Consider the following 25,475-nt stretch of genomic DNA (forward strand, 5'->3'; position numbering starts at 1 on the left):
TGTGTAGGAGCAGAATCCCTGCGACACTGGTCCCCGTCGGAAGGTGTAAGTGGACAGAAACTGACACCAGCGTGCAGGGGTGGCACTGACCTGCAGCTCGCTCCATCACTTCTGAGGAGGCAACGCAGACCCGCACAACACCACCTATTAGTGTGGTGGAGCACTGCTAAAAAAACCTCCAGATCCAGTTTGGCACCTGGGTGAGATTGTAAGCTGAGGAATCTGCTGTTAGAAGCATTCACCAGAAACGTCAACATAAATAGTTCAAGCCTGTGGCTTCTACAGACCTTTGGCAGTGCTTGTATGCAGGGATGAGTGTTTACTCTCTGTGTCGTGAATGCCCTGTTCAGCAAACATTCCTGACTTTCAGTAAAAATCCATCAGTGTCAAACCCATCAAGACTGAATGAGGCACACAGAATGCCTAGGGAACTCCAGAACTACTGGGTCACAACAAGGAAGAAAGGAGCAAACACTGGAAATATAAATACTTTTCTGTTTATTTATTTCATGTACCAGTTAGCAGAATGACAGGGGGCATGGAAGGTTTGCAAGGGTGAGATGAGCAAGGCAGAGAATTGCTGGTGCTTAATCCTTCCGTCAACTTTTTCCGCCAGGAAATAAAATGACCAACTTCACATGGTTTTTTGCAAGTTTGCGCTGTGCTTTTTGAAGTACTTTGTGCTTTTGCCCCTCGCAAACCCCACAACTAATAACGCTAAATGTAAGTTTCTTCAACAAATATGCAGTCACCTCTCCTCTTCTTCCAGAGCAGAGTCAAGGACACAATGGGGTCACCCACCATGTACTTCATTCCATGCTGTGATCTCAGATTTTTCTTTCAGGAGGATGGAAAACACACATAGTACCACCATGACTGAGTATTAAGCTCACTGCCTGTCCTGGATATCAGGGGGAAATCTGGAATATTTGGCAAAAGTTGAACACTGTGTCTGCATCACTCTGAAAATTAAAAAAAACAAAAGTAGAAAAACACCCACTATATATAAAATATATCAGTTGTGGGGTGAGTATGTCACCCTCTGTAGTTTCCCCAATACAGCATATGGATGAATCTCAGTGTAATCCTTTAACAGTGCTGAGAAGCCAGGCTTCTCTCAGTTTACAGCTCAGAGAGCCACCTGGTGGCCACCTTCAAGATTCCAGTTAAGCCCCTCCCCTTCAAGGAAGTGACATCAGCCCATTGAACAAGGCATCCAGTCAGCTGGCTGCACAAAACAGATGTGGTTGTGTTACTCTGATGCATTGGCCTGTGCTTGTTTCCAGGCTGGTGTAGGTCTCTGCCAAGGAGGGTCTTGTGCCCTCTCAAACAAGGGTACAAAGAGCATCAGTACAAGGACATTTAATATTTGCTTCCAGTGTGGGAATCCTTTTAGATCCTTAATCTGGTCAAAAATTCCCTGCAGGGCTATTCTAGCAAAGTGGTAATCTAGAAAGGAGGCCATTCTGGGGAAATAAAGATGCAAAAGATGCCAAATGCTAACATGAAGCAGGTGGGGGCACTTTGAAGTTCCCCTTTGGAGCAAGAGAGTGGGGCACAGTCTAGGAGCCAAGACAAAGTACAATAGAAAGACAAACACATCTGCTCAGAGCATAGACAGCCAGACACCTGTTCCTAGGTGCCTGGGCTTGTGCTTTCACTTTAAAGGCAGAATACCTTCTACGTCAAGGGTGGGTAAACACTGCACTCAATTGACATGTAGATCACAGAGAAATACAACCACAGACTACTGCTGCTTCCCACACACCCCACTCCACAAAGTAACTTCTACAGCCATTCAGAGAGATGCAGGAGTGAACACACTCATGGCCCCACTGGGCATTTCAGTCACACAGGCAGTGTTTCATGCATCTGCAGTGGCCTAAATCACTGGGAACAGATGCTCAAAGAGAGGTGCAGTGAACAACAAAACAGAGAGAAACAGCGCACAGACAGGCAAACACTAAGAGCGAGAAGTTGAAGTGAGGACACTGGAATTAAATCTACAGAGCTGAGACTTCAAGCGTGCACAGGGCGATGTGCTGGGCAACTGGCAGAGTCATGAATGAGAATGCTGGCCACTGTAGCTTAGGTCCAGAGCACGGTGCCCTCTCTCTGAAATGTCCACCCTGGCGAAAGCACTGATGACTGCGGTGGGATGATAAAAATGGAGAGAGAAGGCCTAGCAAATGGTGGCCTGCCACTTGCACCTCCTGAGTTGTGCTGACTTTTGTGCTTGCTTATTGCTATGCTGCTTGTCCTTCCTTCCCTGTGCTCAAAAGGTGCATCCGGCACCGCCAGGAATGACCGCGACGGATGGGACAAGTCACAAACGCTGTAGCTGGTCGCAATCCTGGCCCAAAGGGTAAGGGCCGGTTGGAGAACAATGAAAGCTGGTGAGAAAGGGTGCCAGGCAGGGCATTGTGGTCACACTGCCTTCCTGTTTGGGGCCTTTGCTCATAGAGGCGTCTCCCTCTTCTTAGCGCGCTGGCGTTTACTTGCTCCGCATGCCGAAGGGTGGCTTGCTTTGTGGGCCCTTCTTTGTGGCCGGGCTGCCCTTGGCCACATCTGGGAAGCTGGCAGGCTTGCCATCGGAGGAGCCCACACCTCCTGCCACTTTAGACGGATCTGGAGGTTCCGCTATGTTGCCTTCATCTGCGCCTTGTTTCAAGACGGCCTTGCCCAGGAGCTCCTTAAACACAGAGTTCATGTTCTTGGTAACATCCTTGAAAACAAAACAAAACAAAAGCAAACATGAATCTCCAAGCTTAACAAGGTGACTTATTCAAGTGTCAAACAAACATTGGAGGAGTACCATCAGGATTTGCTCGAAAAGCAATCTGAGTGGGATGACTACAAAAAAATAAGAAGAGAGTCCTTCTTTTATTTATAAAACCCCTCACTCACCAACCTGGTTGGTGACATGCTTCATCATCGGGGTCCACCCTGATAGCCGAGTGCCATCAGGGTGTGCTTCGACACCTGGATTACAGTGGAGCTAGTATTTGTGTGAGTGGTGTAAACAAAAAAGTGTTAAAAATTGTCCTGGTATAACTTGTGTGAAATACAATTTTATTCTCAAGCTACTACACAATATTAAAAGAAAGTGTGTGGATACAATAAGGTATGTTATGACCATGTGTATCACTATGTGTTAGGTCTACATGTTTCAACCCGTTAGGTGGACAATACCGGGTTTTCTTATTCAGGTGCCCAACACAATCAACATAAGGTCCATTAGTTAAAGATCTTCCACATAAGTTAATATAAGTTTCAATATATCCTAGCACAACAAATGCTCTTTTTCAACAGGATAAAAGGTCCTTTCCTGAGATTTTTAAATTTGTTGGAAGGTGAATGATAACCTCCCCCGCACCCCGCCTTAGCCTGGTATAGTGGACCAAACAAGTTGGTCTTTTAACAGTGCGAGGGCCTACAGCCCTGAGTGGCTTTGTTTTTTTTCATAAATTGATTCTACAAATTTTCTATGAAGAGCCTTTTCACCCATTTAAATAAATATGTAGATCACTCACAACACACCCCTTGTACCTGAAGCAACTGAGTATCTGACGGAGGCCGAGAAGGCCTTGGACCTGGAACACTACGCAGTGTTGTGGAAAGTACTGGCAACACTGGGATTTCCAGCCCAGTTTATGAGAGTGCTCCAGAACGTCTTTATGCACTCATGGGGTACACCTTTCTTTAATATGAGGTTTTACAATTCATAGAGTTTGATGATCAGAATTTCTTTTATTTGTTAATTTAAAAGAAGTAAGATCAATAGGTCTGTTATTGCTGTTCCTAAAGGAGACAAAGGGGAGTAGGTCAGAGAAAAGAAGTCACTACAAGGGGAGTAGTTCCTTTTTGGAAATGGGGCCCCGCACACTCTTGCGAGTGTCATACTTCATCATCGGGCTTCCTCCTCATCAGGCCGGCGCTGCAATGCCTGGCGGGCACACTCAAGGGAGTTCTTTATCAGAGATCTTTTCCTAAAGCTGTGATGTGAAGTTCTGATGGATACCCGAACAGCAGATGCCTCACCTTACAATAGACACTAAAGCAGAAACTCACCAGGAGGAGGATGTGTGGAGTGGGCTCAGACAAAACAATCTTTAAGGACGAAGCAGGCAAAGTTTCCATCCCACAGGGCCTGGCTTTCAAAGCAGTAGTGCTTATCGTACGTGTGCACTGGCACCCACATCACAGCCTGGCAGATGTCAAGGACAGGCAGTCTGCATGCCAGCACAGTGGTAGCAGCCTTAGCCCTGGTGGAATGGGCTCTCAGAACTTCAGGAGGCTGCTTCTTGGCCCGTGCACAGCAGATTTTAATGCAGGGGGTCTCAACAGAGCCCTCTTCTGCAACGCCTCTCGTATCTTTGGTCCAGAGAGCCCCACAAAATCCTAATTGTCCACTCAATGCTCCTTGGTACGATTAATGTAAAAGCTTTAAGTCCTTTTATGGTCCAGTCGATAAAGCCTCTTCTCCTCTTTCGAGCGGGTGAGGAGCAAAGAACACAGGCAGAGAGATGGATTCTGCAAATTGGAAGGGAGTCGTGACTTGGCAATGATGCCGCTTGAGTACTCACCACAAACTTGTCTGGGGAATAACGGGGTGCAGGGCGGTTGCAGTGAAAGTTCCAGGAGTTAATTCGCTCAACAAGGTGAGATAAAAGCCACGAAGAACAGTCTTTAAAGTCTGGAGACGGCCTCTCGCTTTCTTTTTGGAGTAGGGGTGCAGAATGGGATCGAGTCCCGCTCCACTTACTTATGCTTGCATTTTGACTTGGATTTAAAGGAGGACTTCAAGCCCAAAGTTAAGCGATCACTGGAACAATCTCGCAAACAGATCCAGAGCAAGACTTACATGAAGGCCACAACTTTTTTTTTATGTTCGGCCTCACCTATAGTTTCACCTCCCCGTCTCAAAACACCTTCAGGTACATGAAGGTGCATTTATCGCAAAACTTCATATAATAGCCTGAGCCCAGATACCAAAGACACACCTGGTGCAAGTCCATGAGCGACATCTGCTTCCTACAGCAGCAGCATGGCTTGAAACCTGTTGTTCCGGTTGGGGACATCGTGCCCTAGCACACTAGTAAATACTTTAGAAGTTGTCATAACAACCGACAAGCTGGGAGCAGAGCTCCAGATCCGCACCAGAAGGTGCGAAAAGAAGGGAACTGATGTCTGTGTACATGGGTGGAGTTTATACGTTGTGCCACCTAGCAGCACACAGGAAAACTACTGAGGAGAAAGGTTTTCTACAATACAATCCGAGAACCTGGGGAGTGTTCTAAGGTGAGGAATCTGCCGCTTGAAGGATGCATCAGAACCTGCATTTTTTAAATCTTGAAGATAATAAATAGTATTTACTTCAGGTCCAACTGGCTTTTTAAAAATTAATAAATTGAATAAAACTACCTCTTTCTCGCAGAACCCAGACAATCCTGCAACTATAGCTTAGGTTACAATCTGGGCCACTGGATGTATGAGGAACGGATGTATATATGTAGAGTAACACTCCCAGGCATATACTTGAGCAATAACACAATAGATTAAACAAACAAACTAGTGCAGTTTAGAAAATATACATTTTTAATTTGGTTAAAAAAAGCAACAATAAAAGTCAGTGCATTGATCAAAGTTAATAAAATCCTATACTGATACATATGTATTCACAAAATTATCATGAGGACGACCATTATAATCCTCAAAATGGCCGTAGACACTTACGCCAGCCTTTTTTAGGGTACCGAGGAGCGAAACGGGGGCGGCAGAGAGTGCGCTTTCAACCGTCATCCCGTGGACATCAAACATATCAACACCCCATGGAAGCACAGCCCCAGCACTATCTGGAAACCCGCAGCAGGCAATATCAGAGACAGTGGATGTGATACCGATTTTTAACCTCTCCAAACATAATCTGGAACTCCCAGACATATCTTTACTTTCAAAAGGTTTAACATTTGTCCCACATGCTAATGTAAACTTATTTGAACTATACCAAGATATACACTCTTTTTTCAGAAAAATAAGACTTAAAAAATTCTTCATGGACAGAATAGAATTAGATCATGACAATACTACTAATAACATTGTAGCCCTGCCTTCAACATTCACACCATCACTGGACCAACTTGGCCCGGAGGTGGCGATGTTTGAAAAAGTTGTCCTAGCAAAATTAGATTTAGCCCTTAGATATGTTCCCAAATCAAAATATAATATCTCTAAAGAGGAACATGATTCTTTACTCAATCTAAAGAACAATAAATCTCTGATAATAAAAGGCAGTGATAAGGGGGGTGGCATTGTCCTCATCGACTCCACTGCATATGAAGAAAATATGCTAAATATGCTGAACGACTCCTTGTTCTATAAAGAAGTCACAACTAACCCGATAGACAAGGTAGTGAGGAAGATTCAGCAGACAACAAAGAGAGCATTGGATGAGAAAATAATAAATAAAAAAGAGTATGAATTTTTAAACAAATCACAAGGGAAACTAGCATGCATTTATGGCCTTCCCAAAATGCACAAAGATCAACAGAACCCTCCCTATAGACCCATAGTCTCAACAATTGGCACTCCAACGGAAGCTCTTTCTAAATATGTAGACAATATACTGAGACCCTATATATCACTCTCTCCATCGTATATCAAAGATACAGGAGAAATGATTGCGAAGGTGGAAAACCTTAAATTTAATGGCAATAGGGATCTATTAGTTACGCTTGATGTTGAAGCATTATATAGCAACATCCCACAGAAAGGGGCATTGGATGCCACTATGTGGTTTATAGATCTACATCAGATTCCTTGCAACAAGCAGTTTGTTTATGAGTGCCTCTCAATAGTACTGCAGGAGAATGTCTTCCAGTTCGGAGACCATATGTATCAGCAAATCAAGGGCGTAAGCATGGGGGCAGCCATGGCTCCTTCCATAGCAAATATATATATGGCCCTTTTTGAGGCGCGTAACATATACAATGAGATGGCCCCTTTCTATGAGTCTGTTTCCCACTGGTTTAGGTTCATTGATGATATCTTTTTTATCTGGACCAGTGGGGAACAGACTCTGGGAGAGTTCCTTGAGTGGGTCAATCTTGCTGACGAAAATCTTCGCTTTACTGCCCACGTCAACACCACTAAGGTTGAGTTCCTGGATATATATATCCAGAACAAAAACAATGCATTGGAAGTGGACCTATACTCTAAGCCTACATCAAGAAACACCTTGCTCCACTTTTCGAGTTATCACCCTAGGAGTCAGAAGGATGGAATTCCCTTCTCCCAGTTCCTTAGGGTGAGACGAAACTGTACAAATATTAAAGACTATGACAGGCAATCAGAAAAGATGAAGCAAAAATTCCTTGACAGAGGATACCCCCACCGTCTAGTACGTGAGGCCTATAAGAGGACCCGATATTATGACCGGGATGCACTCTTAAGACCAAAAAATGTAACCCAGGAACCAAAATTGGTGTGTGTCACACGACACTCAACACTAAATGCAACTATTAGACAGATAGTGAATGCCAATTGGCATTTACTTAATCTAGAACCATCTGTACCAAAGCTTAAGAAACCGATGTATGCACATCGGAGAAACAAGAATCTAAAAGACCTTGTGGTGAGATCAAGATATTCTGGCACCTCTGAAAGACCCCCATTTGTACAGAAATCTATACAGGGTGCAAACCCTGTGAAGGGTACTTCAAGATGTGGCTCTTGCCACTCCTGTGATGGCATCATATCAGGTCAGAATTTTCAACTGAATGGATACAATACTGTAGCGAATGATCTATGGACATGCAATACCAGCAATGTAATTTATTTGCTCGTATGCCCTTGTAACTTAGGATATGTGGGCGAAACTTCAAGAACAATTAAAACCCGGTTAACCGAGCACAGGTCAGCGATTAAAACTAAGAAATTGGCTGCCCCGCTTGTTTCACATTTCATAGATTTCAAACATGCCCCATCAGAAATACGGTGGCGCATATTGGAAAAGATCCATACACCAAGCACGAAGGGAGGAGAGAAAATAAGAAAAAAACGAGAGGTCTTCTGGATCTTTTCCCTCAAGACCTTCAGCCATGGCCTTAATAATGATTTGCCTTGGCAAAATGCAATCCTATGATAACTGTTATAGATCACTCGAAAAATATGCTATTTGTAAATAAGGCCTTCCCCTTTAAGAACCTAGGTGTGACGTAAACCAATGATAATCGTCCTTATAAAAGAACGTCTGAACTGCAAATCAGGGCTGTTCTTTTTTGAATACCTGACCGACCGGCAGGGTATCCGGAATCATCTGTACCCTCGTGTAGCTTTCCGGGTAAGAGACCGCGTATGTTGTGTAGTTTAAAACCGACTTTAATCTAGACTTTATTTTGGTAAATACTAAGAGTCTGTACCTTTATTATTAGGAGTAACGTACGCTTGGCACTACAAAAAATAGATATCAAGACTCAACCGCCGGATACTCAGAAACCGGATCACGAGTGGCTAACGGCTATGCTTGTGAACAGCGCGCTATTAGAAATAGGTAAGCGGCATGATTAAAAGTGAAATGTATGTACATCCTTGGTTTATGTACATTCGCCCACTAGGCAACAAATTATCGGTATGTGAGAACGTTATCCCACAGATTTGTATTATCACGTCCAGGCAGACTCCACTATGTTTTAAGTAAACCTGCATAAATGAGGAATAGAATAGAGATACTAATAAGTTGTTCTTCCCTTCCTTATTAGGAGTTTGTGAGAACGGCAGTAGAACATAATTGAAAGCACTCCGCCTACGCCGAATATATCTTTTAACCAAACTACGTGATAAGACTGGTACCACGAATCGACATCGCTCTATTATATTTGGGTGAGTGGCAATTAGAAATTTGGCCGCAGATAGTGTGTAAAAACAAGTAACGTAACGGAACCTCCGCTGACTAGACCTTTATTTTACATTGTCACGAATCAATCTAATACATCAGTTTTCAGTCGTGGTACCAGATTGATAAAAAAGACCCCAGAAGAAGAACGTATCAAAAAACCATTTTTTAAGGGGTAAGACAGCTATAAATATGTCTCGACTTGAAAACAAGCACGAATCACTTTTGTCAAAAATTAAAACATATGTTCTTACTCATAGGTTATTATCATCTGCCTGAAACTTATAAACCCAGGTTATGAATGCTTCAACGGAACTAATAATATACATGCAAGGTGAGCGGCTATGTGCGATTCCCTCAGTGGATCCAAAAAGTTTTTAAAAAGGAATTTAGACCGCTTACGTATGGCTTACCTGCATGTTAATTTGTCTTTTTAGAAAACTGTTAATAATATATCAAGTTTGGAACTCGATGACACAGCCCCTATACAGCCGTAATACAGCCTGAATAATAGAGAATAGTATTGTCCCTGTACATGAGTACATTTTTAGGTAAGAGAATGAGATGTATGACATTAATTCTTGTTCTAGATACTCTTAGGTACTCAGAGTATAGAAAATGTTTTGGGTACTAAATAAACCTCAAGATATCAGCTGATATGAGTATGACATATATTTTCAATATTAAGGGCATGATATGAAGATATGCACGAATTGCTACGACCTCTTCTCTTCTCTCTTTTTCTATCCCTCCACTTTCTTCGAATCTAATATTCAGCAGGGTCTATTTTAGAGCCAAAGCTACATGCAAAAAAAGACAATTGAAATGATTAAATGTATCATATAATATGGAAAATAACCATTAAACTAAATCATTTAATCCAAAAGCATGGGAGTATTCCCTTTTGATGTAAAAACATGTAAGAATGATATCAGTCGAAAGGTGTCAATTTTATATCTTTGTAAATGCACAAACTCTCTGCATTGTACCTCCATGTTTGCATGTACAGAATACTATATTACTTGGTCCAGAAAACTTGCATATGCATAGGTGCAAGACATTTGTATATAAAAAGCGGTATATCATACATGTATAAATAATGTTTTAACCAATAGAAATTTGTAACAAACTTAAACTAGTCTAGCAATATTATCTCACGTTAGGAGGATAAATTAGTAAAATATTGTTATGATCTTTTTTACAGAAATTGGATGGTAAACGTCCTGATGAAGACATATTCTTTATGTCGAAACGCGTCGACCGGATGCCATCTAACCTCTTTTTAATTCTTTTTGTGAATACATATGTATCAGTATAGGATTTTATTAACTTTGATCAATGCACTGACTTTTATTGTTGCTTTTTTTAACCAAATTAAAAATGTATATTTTCTAAACTGCACTAGTTTGTTTGTTTAATCTATTGTGTTATTGCTCAAGTATATGCCTGGGAGTGTTACTCTACATATATTGTTTACCCTGTCCCAGGATATTGATCCGTACCAGGGGTCCTTGTTGTCAACACAGTGAGGAACGGATGTATGACATTACAACGCATGCTTTTACCACGCATGCCTTTACAACGCAGTTTTTACAACGCATTGTGCTTTGGGGGCGCTGGATAGTGAATAGTTTAATTTACTATTCCAACTCCAGTCCCCGTGTATAGTAGGGAAGGTGTTGGATAGTAAATTAAACCTATTCCCTATCCTAGAGCGCCCCCCAGCGCAATGCGTTGTAATGGTTTGCGTTGTAAAAGTTGCGTCGTAAAGGCACTGCGTGGTAAAAGTTGCGTTGTAAAGGATGTTTCCCATGAGGAACAGGGGGATCAAGTTATGTGGCAGAATTGACTGAAATATGCAGCATGAAAAGGTAAATTATGGGACATAAGGTGCAATGTTCTGTGGTGGTGTTATTGTGCCATGTTATCATTTTAAAACACTTTTTATAGAGCGCGAACTCGCCCCGAAGGTATCGGAGCGCTTTACATGAGCACCAGTTGCATTCCAGGTGGATACATTCATTTTTCTGTTAGGAAATGGGAGATTAAGTGATTTGCCCAGAATCACAGGATGTTGCGCGTCCCTGCGGAGACTCGAACCCGGTTCCCCAGCTTCGAAGGTTGATGCTCTAGCCGGTACTGTGTGAACAACAGACAGCTTAACATCTAGATACCGCACACAACAACTTAGAGATATAAGTTAACCTTGCTAAAAGGTCTGCCGCTGCAAAGCACTTTTGAACCGTGGTCAAGATCACAAAATATAAATTCTGAAAAAAAGGTTATTCAGTTTTACAAATGCATTTGGGACTATAATGACATATCGCCTACAGTTTGTTCCACCTTACAAACAGCATAACTGTGTACACTGCCTTTGCGTTCTCAGAGCGCATGCAATTCTACAAAGCAACTTTTATTATATAAATATTTCTAATGGTTTCTTCTGCAGCTTGAAGTGCATACAACAGGGAATAGCAATTTCAAGTCCTTCACTACAATAGCTCCATCTTAAATTGCTTTTTGAGATGTTAGAGCCAGTAGCCCCTACCATCTGCAGTTGGCCAAATAGAAATCTTAAGCACTGTCCTTGGATCACCCATCTTTAAAGTATATTGATAAATAGCCCTTGAAAACTTCTCCGATGCACATACGTCCTTTCCTTGCCATGATGAGGTTGTCTTTACGCCTTGTCCTAGTTACATTCTTGCCATAATTCGCTTAAACCTGTGAACAGTCGTATTTCTAAATATTTAGTCTTTCAGCCTTTTCATGGCACAGTAGGCAGCGTTAGCGGCATTCCTACCAGACTGTTTACCCTAGAGACTTAATGTGTTATCTATAACTATGTTACTATACCATTTTAGTACGAGAGTCAGTGACTTATAACAACTCGATAACAGGCCATGTCCTATTCCAACAAGCTCAAATGGTGCCAAGCTGCCCTCACTAGTAAATTTTGACGATGTGTCGCTAATCCTTTGGCCGCCATTCATTGAAAACCCAAAATGTGGGTTTGACATTTAGGAGCAGACGATACCAGAGCCTTCTCACATGCAGACCTGCTTGTGGTCTGGTGGTAGTTGGGGAGACACATTAAATCAGGGTCACAAATCTTACAAACCAGTCACAGGACTTTTGCAGAAAGGTGAAAATAACTGCTTGTATTTTTGGTACAAGAGTGACCCCATTTTGTGACAGTAAAATGACAAGAATGAAAAAGGCTACCTTGTCGACCTCCACGGTGTGCTTCTCTGGCCACTGGCGCTCAACGCTGAGTCCGTAACGGATTTTCGGTGTACCAAACCCCTTGGGTAAGCCTTCGGGGGTGGAGCGGCGTTCAGGTGTGCCACTTTGCCCTGGTGGCAGCCTGTGCAAAGAAAAGAATTCAAAAACTAAACAATAACCAGCAAGTGAACATGTTGGACATTTCTGACGTTCTCCGCTTACTCTAGAGCAGCTTTAATTGCAATATATTTTTACATATTTTACATTTTTATTATTACATAATATTTATCAATCTCTGAAAACAAGTAAGTCATATGCAATAGGTCCAAAAGTTCTGAGAAGAAAAAAAGTTGTTCCCAATATTATGAAAAGATACAAAATAATGAAGAGTGAGCCAGTTTATAGACAACCCGTGTGCGAGGTTTACTACAAGATAATTTGCACTTGTACGTAGCAGATTGCAGACAACACAGGTTCCTGGCGGTGCTTAGGAAGGAGGCGAGACAGAGGACGTAACAAACTATTTCCCTTCAATCTTACTCTTTCTGGTAGATACTCGGTCTACCTGCAGAAGCCTCACCTTTTGAATCCTTCCAAGGTCTTCAACAACCCTTCATCGGAGTACGGAAGCAAGTGCACGCCCGTCCTGCAAAGATGGGCCACTACCACAGACATGACTTTATTAAAGATCCGAGGGCCCAATTTAGGAGCAAACAGTAGGAAAGTGATGGATCGCATCACAAACGCAGACCGCAGGATCAGTATATGAAAGTGACTGTCCTGCAGATTGAGGGATATCACTGCTCCAGTGATCGACATCTAAGGCCGGCAGCTCCTCCCGGTGGCATGAGTTCTATACTTTGAGGTCTGGAATCCGGCTCATGCTTTTTTTGGGAACCAGGAAGTACTGAGAGTAACATCTGTGAACCTACTTCAGGCACTGTCTTGATGCACCATTGGCGACCAACATCTGCACTTCCCTGAGGAGGATCTGCACATGATACCCCAAAACCAGTATGAAAACTGGGGTAATATGGGGCGGAGGCATTCAGGAAGTGATGGGCGTGGCCTACTTTAACCATCTGCAAGGCCCATTGGTCGGAGGTGATCGAACGCTAGTGGGACAGGAAAAGCGGCGTCTGGCTCCTTACTTGGCTCTCGTGTTTACCTCTGGGCGAACTAAAGTGGGCTTGTAGTGCCACTGGGAGACAAGTAGAAAGAAGGCTTGCTGCTGTCTTCCTCGCTCCTCCTTGCCTCTGATGTTGAAGGCCCAAACGTTCTTCACAGGATGGTGGACATGTTCAGTAGGCTGGTGTTAATTGAGGGCTACAACCTAGAGTAACCCCTATAATGTCCAATACTGCTGGTGTTACTGGCATCCTGGGGAGGCTAGACCTAGAGAGCAAACCTGTGCACAGGTATAATTATATTTCTGTAAGGAAGAATCAGCTTTCTCACCAGACAGCTGGGCCTCATCAAAGAGCGCCTCTGCTGCAGCAGCCTAGAGGTTTCCTGAAAATTCAGGCATTTGTACGTATGGTAATACTGGCAGTGGCATAACGAAACTTGAGGGGGTCCCCCGCAAAGTCAATGCAGGGGGTCCCCTCTGCGCCAGACCCACTCCGAAGCTCTCAGGCCTAGGACCTGCCAGTGCCGGAGAGGGCCCCTGTAGCTTGGTGGCCCCTCGCACCACGGAGGCTGCAGGGGCTTTTGTTCCGCTGCTGAATACTGGCTCCCATTGCAAGGGCGACAGAGTCTGTGGAGTCCAGACCAGAAGCCACAATTTACGTGGCTGTGTCTTGTCCATCCTGAAATCTGTGCAAAGAACACTTGGAGATCCAGCAGTGACGTAGGCAGTAGACCTGGTGCGATCTCCCTATGGGTTTTGCCAGAGGCAAGAAAAATTCAGGGAACACAGCACCAAAAGTGGCTGAAAGAAAAGCCTTTATTGGCCATTGCATCAATGCACTTCAACTTCCTATCTGGAGGAGCAGATGAGAATTAATTCAGTTTAACACTGCAAATGACAGTTAGCACCACTACCATCTTGGGTGTAAAACACGGCTTCAATAACTCTGGATCCCCAAGTGCCGGTGTGAGGCATACGGCAAACTGCAGCAAACTGCCAGGGCCGCCAAGGCCTTAGACCAGGCTGCCAAGGAAGGACCACCCGCTGCCTCGTGTAAGGATAAAGGGGCTAGAATTAGAGGGATCAGACTGGAAGATCTGCACAAGCAAAGGGGCTTTTGTCTTCTATGACAAAAGAGTAGTTCCATTGCTTTTGCAGCACCCCAATGACCACTGCGAAGAATGCGCTCTCCCCTGAAGTAGGACCATTCAGAGAATCAAGAGCCCGCCGCAGAGCTGTGTCAAGATCACGGGGATTTGTAAATCTAGGAAACGGTAGCATCAGTAGAATGTGTGGACCCTAATCTGCAACTATGTGGGGGCAACTGGATCGCATCAGAATATGAGTCAAAAGAGCTTTCGCCCTTGCAAGACGCTTCCATTCTTGGAAATCTCAGGTGCAGAAAAAGTGGAGCAGCCTTGGAGTCACCATCACAGGGCTGTGCGACAGTAGTGAGTCGCGCACTACGAGGCGGACTCTCACTGAATAATCTGACTCTACAGAAGGTGAAGATGCAAAAGCAGGGGAAAGAAGTAAAAACGATGGGTAAGCAAGGAGATGGCACTCAAAAAACGGGGAGAAAAGCAAGGAGAAAGCAGTGAAAAATCAGGGATAAGTAAGGAGAAGGCTATCAAAAAAACAGGGGGAAAAGCAAGAGAATACAGGGAAAAGCAAGGAGAAGGCACTCAAAAAACAGGAGCAAAAGCAAGGAGAAAGCAGTGAAAAATGAGGGTAAAGTAAGGAGAAGGCTATCAAAAAACAACCATTGGAAACGCAATAGGTCTCGGATTTATTTGAGTTTGAGCTAATGGCATTGTAAATGGCAATGTCTTTTATCCATGTGTTATGGAGTGTATGCATGTGGTGTGTAGTGGAATTATGTGGGTTGGATTGGAATTGTATCAATGGTGGCATGCTGCGCTTTAGATGAATTTGTTTAAAAGTGAAGTGCACCATACTGCGATTGTGGATGCGTTAACAATTGATGTGTGCACTGATGGCTGTTGGTGTGTGTGCTTGTAGAAATTGTTCACTGATGGCTGGTGGTGTGTGTGCTTGGTGGAAGCGTGCACTGCCGGCTGGAGGTGTGTGTGCCTGGTGGAAGCGTGCACTGACGGCTGGTGGTGTGTGTGCCTGGTAAACGTGTGTACAGATGGCTGGTGGTGTGTGTACCTGGTAAAAGCGTGCACTGACGGCTAGTGGTGAGTGTGCCTGGTAAAAGCGTGCACTGACGGCTGGTGTTTGTGTGCCTGGTGAAAGTGTGCACTGATGGCTGGTGGTGTGTGTGTGTTTGGTGAAAGCGTGCACTGACGTTTGGTGTTGTGTGCCTGGTGGAAGCCTGCACTGACGCCTGGTGGTGTTTGTGCCCGGTGAAAGCGTGCACTGATGGCTGTTGGTGTTTGTGCCTGGTAAAAGCGTGCACTGACGGCTGGTGGTGTGTGGTGGTGTGTGGTTGTGTGTGTGGTGGTGAGTGTGTGGTGGTGAGTGGTGGTGAGTGTGTGGTGGTGAGAGAGTGGTGTGTGTGTGTGGTGTGTGTGTGGTGTGTGGGTGTGTGGTGTGTGGGTGTGTGGTGTGTGTGTGTGGCGTGTGTGTGGTCTTATGTGTGTGGTCTTATGTATGTGTGTGTGGTGGACTTAGTTTGAGTGTTCGTATCCTGCACACTCACACACTGTTCACCCTGCACACTCACACACTGTTCACCCTGCACACTCACACACTGTTCACCCTGCACACTCACACACTGTTCACCCTGCACACTCACACACTGTTCACCCTGCACACTCACACACTGCAGTCACTGTCACTCTGCAGTCACTGTCACTCTGCAGTCACACTCAGTCTGCACTCGCAGTCACTCTGCACTCACTCTGCACCTGCACTCACTCTGCACCTGCACTCACTCTACACTCACTCTGCATCTGCACTCACACTCACTCTGCACTCACACTCACTCTGCACTCACTCACACTCTGCACTCACTCACACTCTGCACTCACTCACACTCTGCACTCACTCACACTCTGCACTCACTCACACTCTGCACTCACTCTGCAATCAATCTGCAATCAATCTGCACTCACTCACACTCTGCACTCACTCTGCACTCACTCTGCACTCACTCTGCACTCACTCCAGCAATCTCTCCCATCTGCCCCGCAGGACTACTAGTGGGCTATGCACCATTGTAGCCAGGGCTCTACAGAGCCATGTCACCAGATGTCTATTCAAAAGGCAGTTTTGAGGGAACAGATTTAATCTTAAAACAGAACAAATTATAACTCTGCTTCTGGATAATCCGGGGTAAACTTTATGAACTTGTTTTCAGACAGACGTGAAGAGAGCTTCACTGTTCACAGTGGGGGCCTACATGGGAACAGGAACATGTTATGGGTGTTGGGGGCTCAAAGTATTATTTTGGAGGGGGGTATTCGGAACAACTAATAATATAGGATCCAATTCCAGCTCTTTCGTGGCCTCATCACAGACAGTGCAAAGGCACAATTGTCCAAATTCTAACGGCGTTTTTAGGGCGAGGCCTCCGCCCACGTAAGTGGGAGGAGTTTCGAGATCCTAATGTTAAAGAAGAGAAAAAAAAAGTATCTCCTAGGGCTTTGGCGAGACAAATTCCACACATTCCGTAGTGTGTTCTGTCATCTGGCCAGTGATTCGTCTTCGTTGTGGTGTCGTTTTAATAGGCTTGAAGTGATAGGGTAAATGTAGTTTTCAGACGCCATGTTGGGCATTTTTCGTGCGTGCTCGCGCAAAGAAGTACATGAATTATAATTAGGAGCTGTCAGGGTGCCTCCGTAAGTGAATCCAGATGGCCGGGCGCGTTCACCATTCAGCAGCGCTCAGGGCGCAGCTGCTCCATGCCAGGCCGGGAAAGGGCTTCATTAGTTCAAGAATTCTAAAAGCAAGCATCTATCGGAAGTGGGAGATAGGAACCTTTTGACTGGTTTCATATAGTTCAGAGATTCACTTTCATTCCTCTTTAAATATCACTCTTTAGGTGTTCAAGGTTTGTGTATATTTTTTTTACATATCTTAAGACAATCCAAAAGTATTTTTTCAAGATGAAATGCCAAAGCAGCACAATGCACAGCAATGACATACTACAAGTGGCATACTATAATATTTTTTTAATAAGGGGCAAGACGTTGAAAGCCTAATAGCATTCTCAAAGTTTATGTGTAGTGTTCATAAAAGCAGCAAATCTGGGATAAGCTGGGGGGAACTGTCTTTCGCTCTAAAGGCTGTCTGTCAACAGGTTTCCGCTTTCAGAAGTCTAACTGGAATTCTTCAGGACTGTTTATATGGAGTAGTTGCACTATTCTAGCAGACAGTAAAGCATCTGATTACAGTGGTCTTGGGGGCAGAAAACATGACCGCCTTGCTCCTGTCACACTCACATACGTGTATATGACAATTGTGAGAGTGCAGTTTGAGAGTTGAGAGTGCAGATTGAGAGTTGAGAGTGCAGATTGAGAGTGCAGATTGAGAGTGCAGTTTGAGAGTGCAGTTTGAGAGTGCAGTATGAGAGTGCAGTATGAGAGTGCAGTATGAGAGTGCAGATTGAGAGTGCAGATTGAGAGTGCAGATTGAGAGTGGTGTTTGAGAGTGCAGAGTGGAGATTGAGAGTTGAGAGTGCAGTTTGAGAGTGCAGTTTGAGAGTGCAGAGTGGCGGTGCAGAGTGCAGAGTGGCGGTGCAGAGTGCGGAGTGGCGGTGCAGAGTGGCGGTGCAGAGTGGCGGTGCAGAGTGGGGGTGCAGAGTGGGGGTGCAGAGTGGGGGTGCAGAGTGGGGGTGCAGAGTGGGGGTGCCGAGTGGCGGTGCAGAGTGCAGAGTGGCGGTGCAGAGTGGCGGTGCAGAGTGGCGGTGCGGCGGTGCAGAGTGGCGTTGCAGAGTGGCGGTGCAGAGTGGCGTTGCAGAGTGGCGGTGCAGAGTGCAGAGTGGCGGTGCAGAGTGGCGGTGCAGAGTGCAGAGTGGCGGTGCAGAGTGGGGGTGCAGAGTGGGGGTGCAGAGTGGCGGTGCAGAGTGCAGAGTGGCGGTGCAGAGTGGCGGTGCAGAGTGGCGGTGCAGAGTGGCGGTGCAGAGTGGCATTGCGGCGGTGCAGAGTGGCGGTGCAGAGTGGCGGTGCAGAGTGGCGGTGCAGAGTGGCGTTGCGGCGGTGCAAAGTGGCGGTGTAGAGTGGCGGTGCAGAGTGCAGAGTGGCGGTGCAGAGTGGCGGTGCAGAGTGGCGGTGCAGAGTGCAGAGTGGCGGTGCAGAGTGGCGGTGCAGAGTGGCGGTGCAGAGTGCAGAGTGGCGGTGCAAAGTGGCGGTGCAGAGTGGCGGTGCAGAGTGCAGAGTGGCGGTGCAGAGTGGCGGTGCAAAGTGGCGGTGCAGAGTGGCGGTGCAGAGTGGCGGTGCAGAGTGCAGAGTGGCGGTGCAGAGTGGCGGTGCAGAGTGGCGGTGCAGAGTGGCGGTGCGGCGGTGCAGAGTGGCGGTGCAGAGTGGCGGTGCAGAGTGCAGAGTGGCGGTGCAGAATGGCGGTGCAGAGTGGCGGTGCAGAGTGGCGGTGCAGAGTGGCGGTGCAGAGTGGCGGTGCAGAGTGGCGGTGCAAAGTGGCGGTGCAGAGTGGCGGTGCAGAGTGCAGAGTGGCGGTGCAGAGTGGCGGTGCAGACTGGCGGTGCAGAGTGGCGGTGCAGAGTGGCGGTGCAGAGTGGCGGTGCAGAGTGCAGAGTGGCGGTGCAGAGTGCAGAGTGGCGGTGCAGAGTGGCGGTGCAGAGTGCAGAGTGGGGGTGCAGAGTGGGGGTGCAGAGTGGCAGTGCAGAGTACAGAGTGGCGGTGCAGAGTGGCGGTGCAGAGTGCAGAGTGGGGGTGCAGAGTGGGGGTGCAGAGTGGGGGTGCAGAGTGCAGAGTGGCGGTGCAGAGTGGCGGTGCAGAGTGGCGGTGCAGAGTGCAGAGTGGCGGTGCAGAGTGGCGGTGCAGAGTGCAGAGTGGCGGTGCAGAGTGGCGGTGCAGAGTGCAGAGTGGCGGTGCAGAGTGGCGGTGCAGAGTGCAGAGTGGCGGTGCAGAGTGGCGGTGCAGAGTGGCGGTGCAGAGTGGTGGTGCAGAGTGGCGGTGCAGAGTGGCGGCGCAGAGTGGCGGTGCAGAGTGGCGGTGCAGAGTGGCGGTGCGGAGTGGCGGCGCAGAGTGGCGGCGCAGAGTGGCGGTGCAGAGTGCAGAGTGGCGGTGCAGAGTGGCGGTGCAGAGTGGCGGTGCAGAGTGGCGGTGCAGAGTGGCGGTGCAGAGTGGCGGTGCAGAGTGGCTGTGCAGAGTGGCGGTGCAGAGTGGCAGTGCAGAGTGGCAGTGCAGAGTGGCGGTGCAGAGTGGCGGTGCAGCGGTGCAGAGTGGCGGTGCAGAGTGGCGGTGCAGCGGTGCAGAGTGGCGGTGCAGAGTGGCGGTGCAGAGTGGCGGTGCAGAGTGGCGGTGCAGAGTGGCGGTGCAGAGTGGCGGTGCGGCGGTGCAGAGTGGCGGTGCAGAGTGGCGGTGCAGAGTGCAGAGTGGCGGTGCAGAGTGCAGAGTGGCGGTGCAGAGTGCAGAGTGGCGGTGCAGAGTGGCGGTGCAGAGTGCAGAGTGGCGGTGCAGAGTGGCGGTGCAGAGTGCAGAGTGGCGGTGCAGAGTGCAGAGTGGCGGTGCAGAGTGGCGGTGCAGAGTGGCGGTGCAGAGTGGCGGTGCAGAGTGGCGGTGCAGAGTGGCGGTGCAGAGTGGCGGTGCAGTGCAATGTTGGTGCAGTGGTGCAGAGTGGCGGTGCAGAGTGGCGGTGCAGTGCAATGTTGGTGCAGTGGTGCAGAGTGGCGGTGCAGAGTGGCGGTGCAGAGTGGCGGTGCAGAGTGGCGGTGCAGAGTGCAGAGTGGCGGTGCAGAGTGGCGGTGCAGAGTGGCGGTGCAGAGTGCAGAGTGGTGTTGCAGAGTGGCGGTGCAGAGTGGCGGTGCAGAGTGCAGAGTGGCGTTGCAGAGTGGCGGTGCAGAGTGGCGGTGCAGAGTGGCAGTGCGGCGGTGCAGAGTGGCGGTGCAGAGTGCAGAGTGGCGGTGCAGAGTGGCGGTGCAGAGTGGCGGTGCAGAGTGGCGGTGCAGAGTGGCGGTGCGGTGGTGCAGAGTGGCAGTGCAGAGTGGCGGTGCAGAGTGGCGGTGCAGAGTGCAGAGTGGCGGTGCAGAGTGGCGGTGCAGAGTGGCGGTGCAGAGTGGCGGTGCAGAGTGGGGGTGCAGAGTGGGGGTGCAGAGTGACAGTGAGTGCAGAGTGACAGTGAGTGCAGAGTGAGTGCTGAGTGACAGTGAGTGCAGAGTGAGTGCTGAGTGACAGTGAGTGCAGAGTGACAGTGAGTGCAGAGTGACAGTGAGTGCAGAGTGACAGTGAGTGCAGAGTGACAGTGAGTGCAGAGTGACAGTGAGTGCAGAGTGACAGTGAGTGCAGAGTGACAGTAGAGTGACAGTGAGTGCAGAGTGACAGTGAGTGCAGAGTGACAGTAGAGTGACAGTGAGTGCAGAGTGACAGTAGAGTGACAGTGAGTGCAGAGTGACAGTGAGTGCAGAGTGACAGTGAGTGCAGAGTGACAGTGAGTGCAGAGTGACAGTGAGTGCAGAGTGACAGTGAGTGCAGAGTGACAGTGAGTGCAGAGTGACAGTGAGTGCAGAGTGACAGTGAGTGCAGAGTGACTGCAGAGACAGTGTGTCAGGGTGCACATTGTGTGAGTGTGCAGAATGAGTGTGCAGGGTAAACAGTGTGTGACTATGCAGGGTGACATTGGGAGTGTGCGGGTGAGCAGTGTGTGAATGTTACGGGGCAGTGTGTGAGTGTGCAGAAAACACCACACACACATACACCACACACACATAACGCACACACAAACCACACACCTCAGTCTCTCAACACCACACACTTGTCACCACTCAACACAACACACTCACCACCACACTCACTCCCCAGGCTCACCCCCACAGACTCACCAGCACACACTCACCAGCACACAGAAAACAACACACACAACAACACACCCCCAGCCGTCAATGAATGCTTTCACCATGCACAAACACCAACAACCATCATCCATCTGTGCACGCTTTTACCAAGCACACACCCACCAGCCGTCAGGGCACCCTTCCACCAGGCACACACACCTCCAGCCGGCAGTGCACTTTTCCACCAAGCAATCGCAGTATGGTACACTTTACTTTTAAACATATTCATATAAAGCACAGCATGCCACCATTGGTAAAATTACAATTCAACCAACATACTTCCACTACACACCACATGCACACACTCCATAACACATGGCAAAAAGACATTGGCATTTACAATGCCATTAGCTCAAACTCAAATAAATCCGAGCCCGATTGCATTTCTAATGCTTGTTATTTAATATTCATGGATAGTGAGGTACGTTTTCAATATTTTAATACAGCAGGAGCTCACACATATTACTGAAAATATTCTCTGTGACACCCTCTGACTTCTCATATGTGAGGTGTTTTGGGGATCTAAAAGACTTTTTATGTATGTTGGATGAAAAACATTTGTCTGTAATAAACTCTCACACATCGCCCACATTAAAAGTACATCAAAGGAAAACTATCTGTTTAAGGATTACAAGGTCGTCAGGGCAAGATTGCAGAACCGGGTCGGATCTATCAGGGCCCCTGAAAAGATGGGACCCTGCGCAAGCGCTAACTAAGAGACGGAAATCGGAGAATCCTGAACTTGTTATGATTCGTCATGTGTTATCAAATACGTCCAACGTAAACCTATGAACGGAACTCACATTCGCCGGTTAGTACGGAGCCTTTCGTCATAGAAGACTTGCTGGTTCTTTTAGAAAGAACTGCGTAATATAAAACCTATTGAAATCCAGGAAAGGTACCAGGAAGAGTGATGTTGCCACCTGAATATCCACCAACCTGCCTTACAATAGGCGATCCATGGATTGAAGCTGTCCTTTGGAAGTCAGTACGCATGCGCACACTAAACCCAGCCGGCACTTACCAGGCGTATTTCAATGAAGTGGAATGAAAACGAGCCGGTCACCGGAAGGAGAGGCTCTGCAGTGCAGAGCCCGAGTTCCGGCCTTCCTGGGTTCTCTAAGGGATAGATGCTACAGAAACATCGGCATATTTACCTCGGCTAGGCGTCGGCGGCTGCAGCAGCCAGCTAAGCCGGGGGGGGGGGGCAGGAATAAGCGGTATTGCGTTGAAGATGCTTCTCAAAACGAGACGCTAAATCCGTGACCTAAAGTGTCTAATGCAGCTGCGAGAGATGAGCATGGACAGTGCACCGCAGACAGAGCAAGGTAGAAACCAAGAAACCAGTTGCTGCAATCCTCCCCATACGGCGTCCTTGGGGACCGACAGCAGCGCGAGCCGGGCTGCCTCCTGCTAGGAAACCGCATGACAGATCCATGTGCTGGTGCTGCACTGAAAGCGATCGCTTTTGCGATCGCGATTACAAAAAAAAACCCGCTACAAAAATAAAAAGCCCGCAGTGGTACACACGCACGCGCCACTGCAGGCATATGTTTTGAATTATCGCGGCCGTCAATCCACGATAATTACAGAAATACGGCCTTCTGGTGCGCGTGGCGGCACGCAATATGCCATAGGCGGAGCTACTCTACCGCCTATGGCCTATTGCGTGCTCTCTTCCAAAAACACACGCACAAGAAGGCCAATCGAAATGCAGCTGGCATAAAAAAGGACGAAAAATCACGAGCAGCCAGGAATCTGTTAGGTAGCTTTTCGGAGACCCTCACACAAGGACTCTTAGGCTCCGCCTACACTGCTACGCAGTGTGACGTAGGCCCGAGCCCTAAACAGGGGGAAAAGCAAGAGAAAACAGGGAAAAGCAAGGAGAAGGCACTCAAAAAACAGGAGCAAAAGCAAGGAGAAAGCAGTGAAAAATGAGGGTAAAGTAAGGAGAAGGCTATCAAAAAAACAGGGGGAAAAGCAAGAGAAAGCAGTGAAAAACAAGGAGAAGGCACTCAAAAAACAGGAGCAAAGGCAAGGAGAAGGCAGTGAAAAATGAGGGTAAAGTAAGGAGAAGGCTATCAAAAAAACAGGGAGAAAAGCAAGAGAAAGCAGTGAAAAACAAGGGAAAAGCAAGGAGAAGGCAGTGAAAAATGAGGGAAAAGTAAGGAGAAGGCTATCAAAAAAACAGGGGGAAAAGCAAGAGAAAGCAGTGAAAAACAAGGGAAAAGCAAGGAGAAGGCAGTGAAAAATGAGGGAAAAGTAAGGAGAAGGCTATCAAAAAAACAGGGGGAAAAGCAAGAGAAAGCAGTGAAAAACAAGGAGAAGGCACTCAAAAAACAGGAGCAAAGGCAAGGAGAAGGCAGTGAAAAATGAGGGTAAAGTAAGGAGAAGGCTATCAAAAAAACAGGGAGAAAAGCAAGAGAAAGCAGTGAAAAACAAGGGAAAAGCAAGGAGAAGGCAGTGAAAAATGAGGGTAAAGTAAGGAGAAGGCTATCAAAAAAACAGGGAGAAAAGCAAGAGAAAGCAGTGAAAAACAAGGGAAAAGCAAGGAGAAAGCAGTGAAAAATGAGGGTAAAGTAAGATGGCTCTCAATAAAACATGGTGGAAAGCAGGAGAAAGCAGTGAAAAACAAGGGAAAAGCAAGGAGAAGGCACTCAAACAACGGGGAAAAAGCAAGGTTACATCAGTCAGAATGAAGGAAAAGCAAGGACAAAGCACTCAAAAAACAGGGGAAAAGCAAGAGAAAGGATTGAAACAGAGGGAAAGGAGGAGAATGGCTGAAAAAACAGGAGAAAAAGCAAGGAGAAAGCAATGAAAACGAAGGGAAATCGATGAGAAGCCTCTGAAAAAAGCTGGGAAAAAGCAAGGAGAAGGCAGTGAAAACAAAGGATAAGCGATGAAAAGGCATTTAAAAAAATGGGTGAAGAAGCATGGAGAAAGCAGTGAAAACAAGGGGAAAGGAGGAGAAGCCACTGAAAAAACAGGGGGGGAAGCAGTGTAAAGGAGAAGGCACTCAAAAAAGGGGGGATGGGGAAGCAAGGAGCAAACAATGAAAATGAGGGAAAAGCAAGAAGGTAGTGAGAACAAGGGAAAAGCAAGGAGACTGCTCTCAAAAAGCAGTGGAAACGCAAGGAGAAGACAGGAGCAAGAGCGATGCAGAAGCCCCAGATGATCTGTTGTGTTTTTGATCCCCAGTCACCAGAGACATATTTGTGAGGACTTTGACTCAGGGTTTCTAGTCTGCAGGCTTCAATGGCAACATCCCTGCGACACTAATCAATAAACATATCATTCTGGGAAGGAAAATGTTGGTAATGTCCCAAATCAGTACAAGCAGAGCTCTGGATCCTTGCCCAGAAGCATAGAAAACAGTCCAGAGTGGAGCCGAGGCAGTGAGTGGGGCTTAGTTGGAGGGGGAAGGGGGGCGGCGGGGGATGTCTCTGTGTGCTCATGTGTGTGTGTGTGTGTGTGTGTGTGTGTGCGGCGGGGGGGAGGGAGGGTGATGTGTGTGTCTCTGTATGTGTGCGTGGGTGTACGTGCGCTCGTATGTGTGTGTCTCTGTGTGTGCACATGCGGGTGCGAAAGCAGAGGGAGGTGTGGCTGTGTGTGTTGGAGCTTTCAAGGGAGACAGGAGATTGGGAACGCGCGCGACCTGATCCGATTCCTGAGGCTGCGCGTGCCCATCTTCTGTCTCCTGGGAAGCAGAGCCGGTGACTAAAGGTCTCTGGCGAGACAGCGCTTCGCGCTGTAATCGCCACGAGACCTAATAAAAAGGAAAGTCCTCATGTCTGCAGGAGGGGCGCCTAGACGCGGCTCCGTGCCACCATGTCCATGGTGGAGCAATGATGGCGGCTGAAAGCACCACCCACCGGCACCCGAGGGCTATTCCAAGCTTCCTCCAGATACAGTCAGGCCCTTGGGAGGGTTCATAAAGGGATGGACTGTGGGAAGAACCATCCCTCAGAAATAGAGACTATAATGAACAGTGAAGTAGAGCGGACGAAGAAGAGACACAATCTAAGAAAAGGACGAAGTCAAGAGAAAACACAAAATCTAAAGGGAGAATGTACAATTGGAAAGAAAAGCAAAGAGAGGGAATGAATGGTAAGAAAAGTATATATGAAGGGATGGACAAATGAAAAGTAGATGGATAGGTGACAAAAGTATGATGGAACAGAATGTAGCAGTTAGAGGAAAGAAAGGAAGAGACAGAACTTTGAAGAAATACTGGGACAGGAGGGAGATGGGGC

General features: G+C 47.2%; 1 protein-coding gene across 3 annotated transcripts in view; it reads right to left on the reverse strand.

The window, feature by feature from the left end:
- Positions 1 to 481: 481 nt before the first annotated feature.
- ARHGAP4 (Rho GTPase activating protein 4) overlaps positions 482 to 25,475 on the reverse strand; it is a 281,778-nt gene continuing 256,784 nt past the window's right edge. For all 3 annotated transcript variants that reach the window (XM_078664589.1, XM_078664588.1, XM_078664590.1), the window contains 2 exons: positions 12,119 to 12,260; positions 482 to 2,725 (listed from right to left, as the gene is read on the reverse strand). In XM_078664589.1, the coding sequence (XP_078520715.1) occupies positions 2,495 to 2,725; positions 12,119 to 12,260 (373 nt within the window). In that variant the 3' untranslated portion in view covers positions 482 to 2,494. The remainder of the gene's footprint in view (positions 2,726 to 12,118; positions 12,261 to 25,475) is intronic.

The sequence above is a fragment of the Lissotriton helveticus genome, chromosome 10, assembly GCF_964261635.1.
Source record: "Lissotriton helveticus chromosome 10, aLisHel1.1, whole genome shotgun sequence".
In the NCBI taxonomy this organism is placed as follows: domain Eukaryota; kingdom Metazoa; phylum Chordata; class Amphibia; order Caudata; family Salamandridae; genus Lissotriton; species Lissotriton helveticus.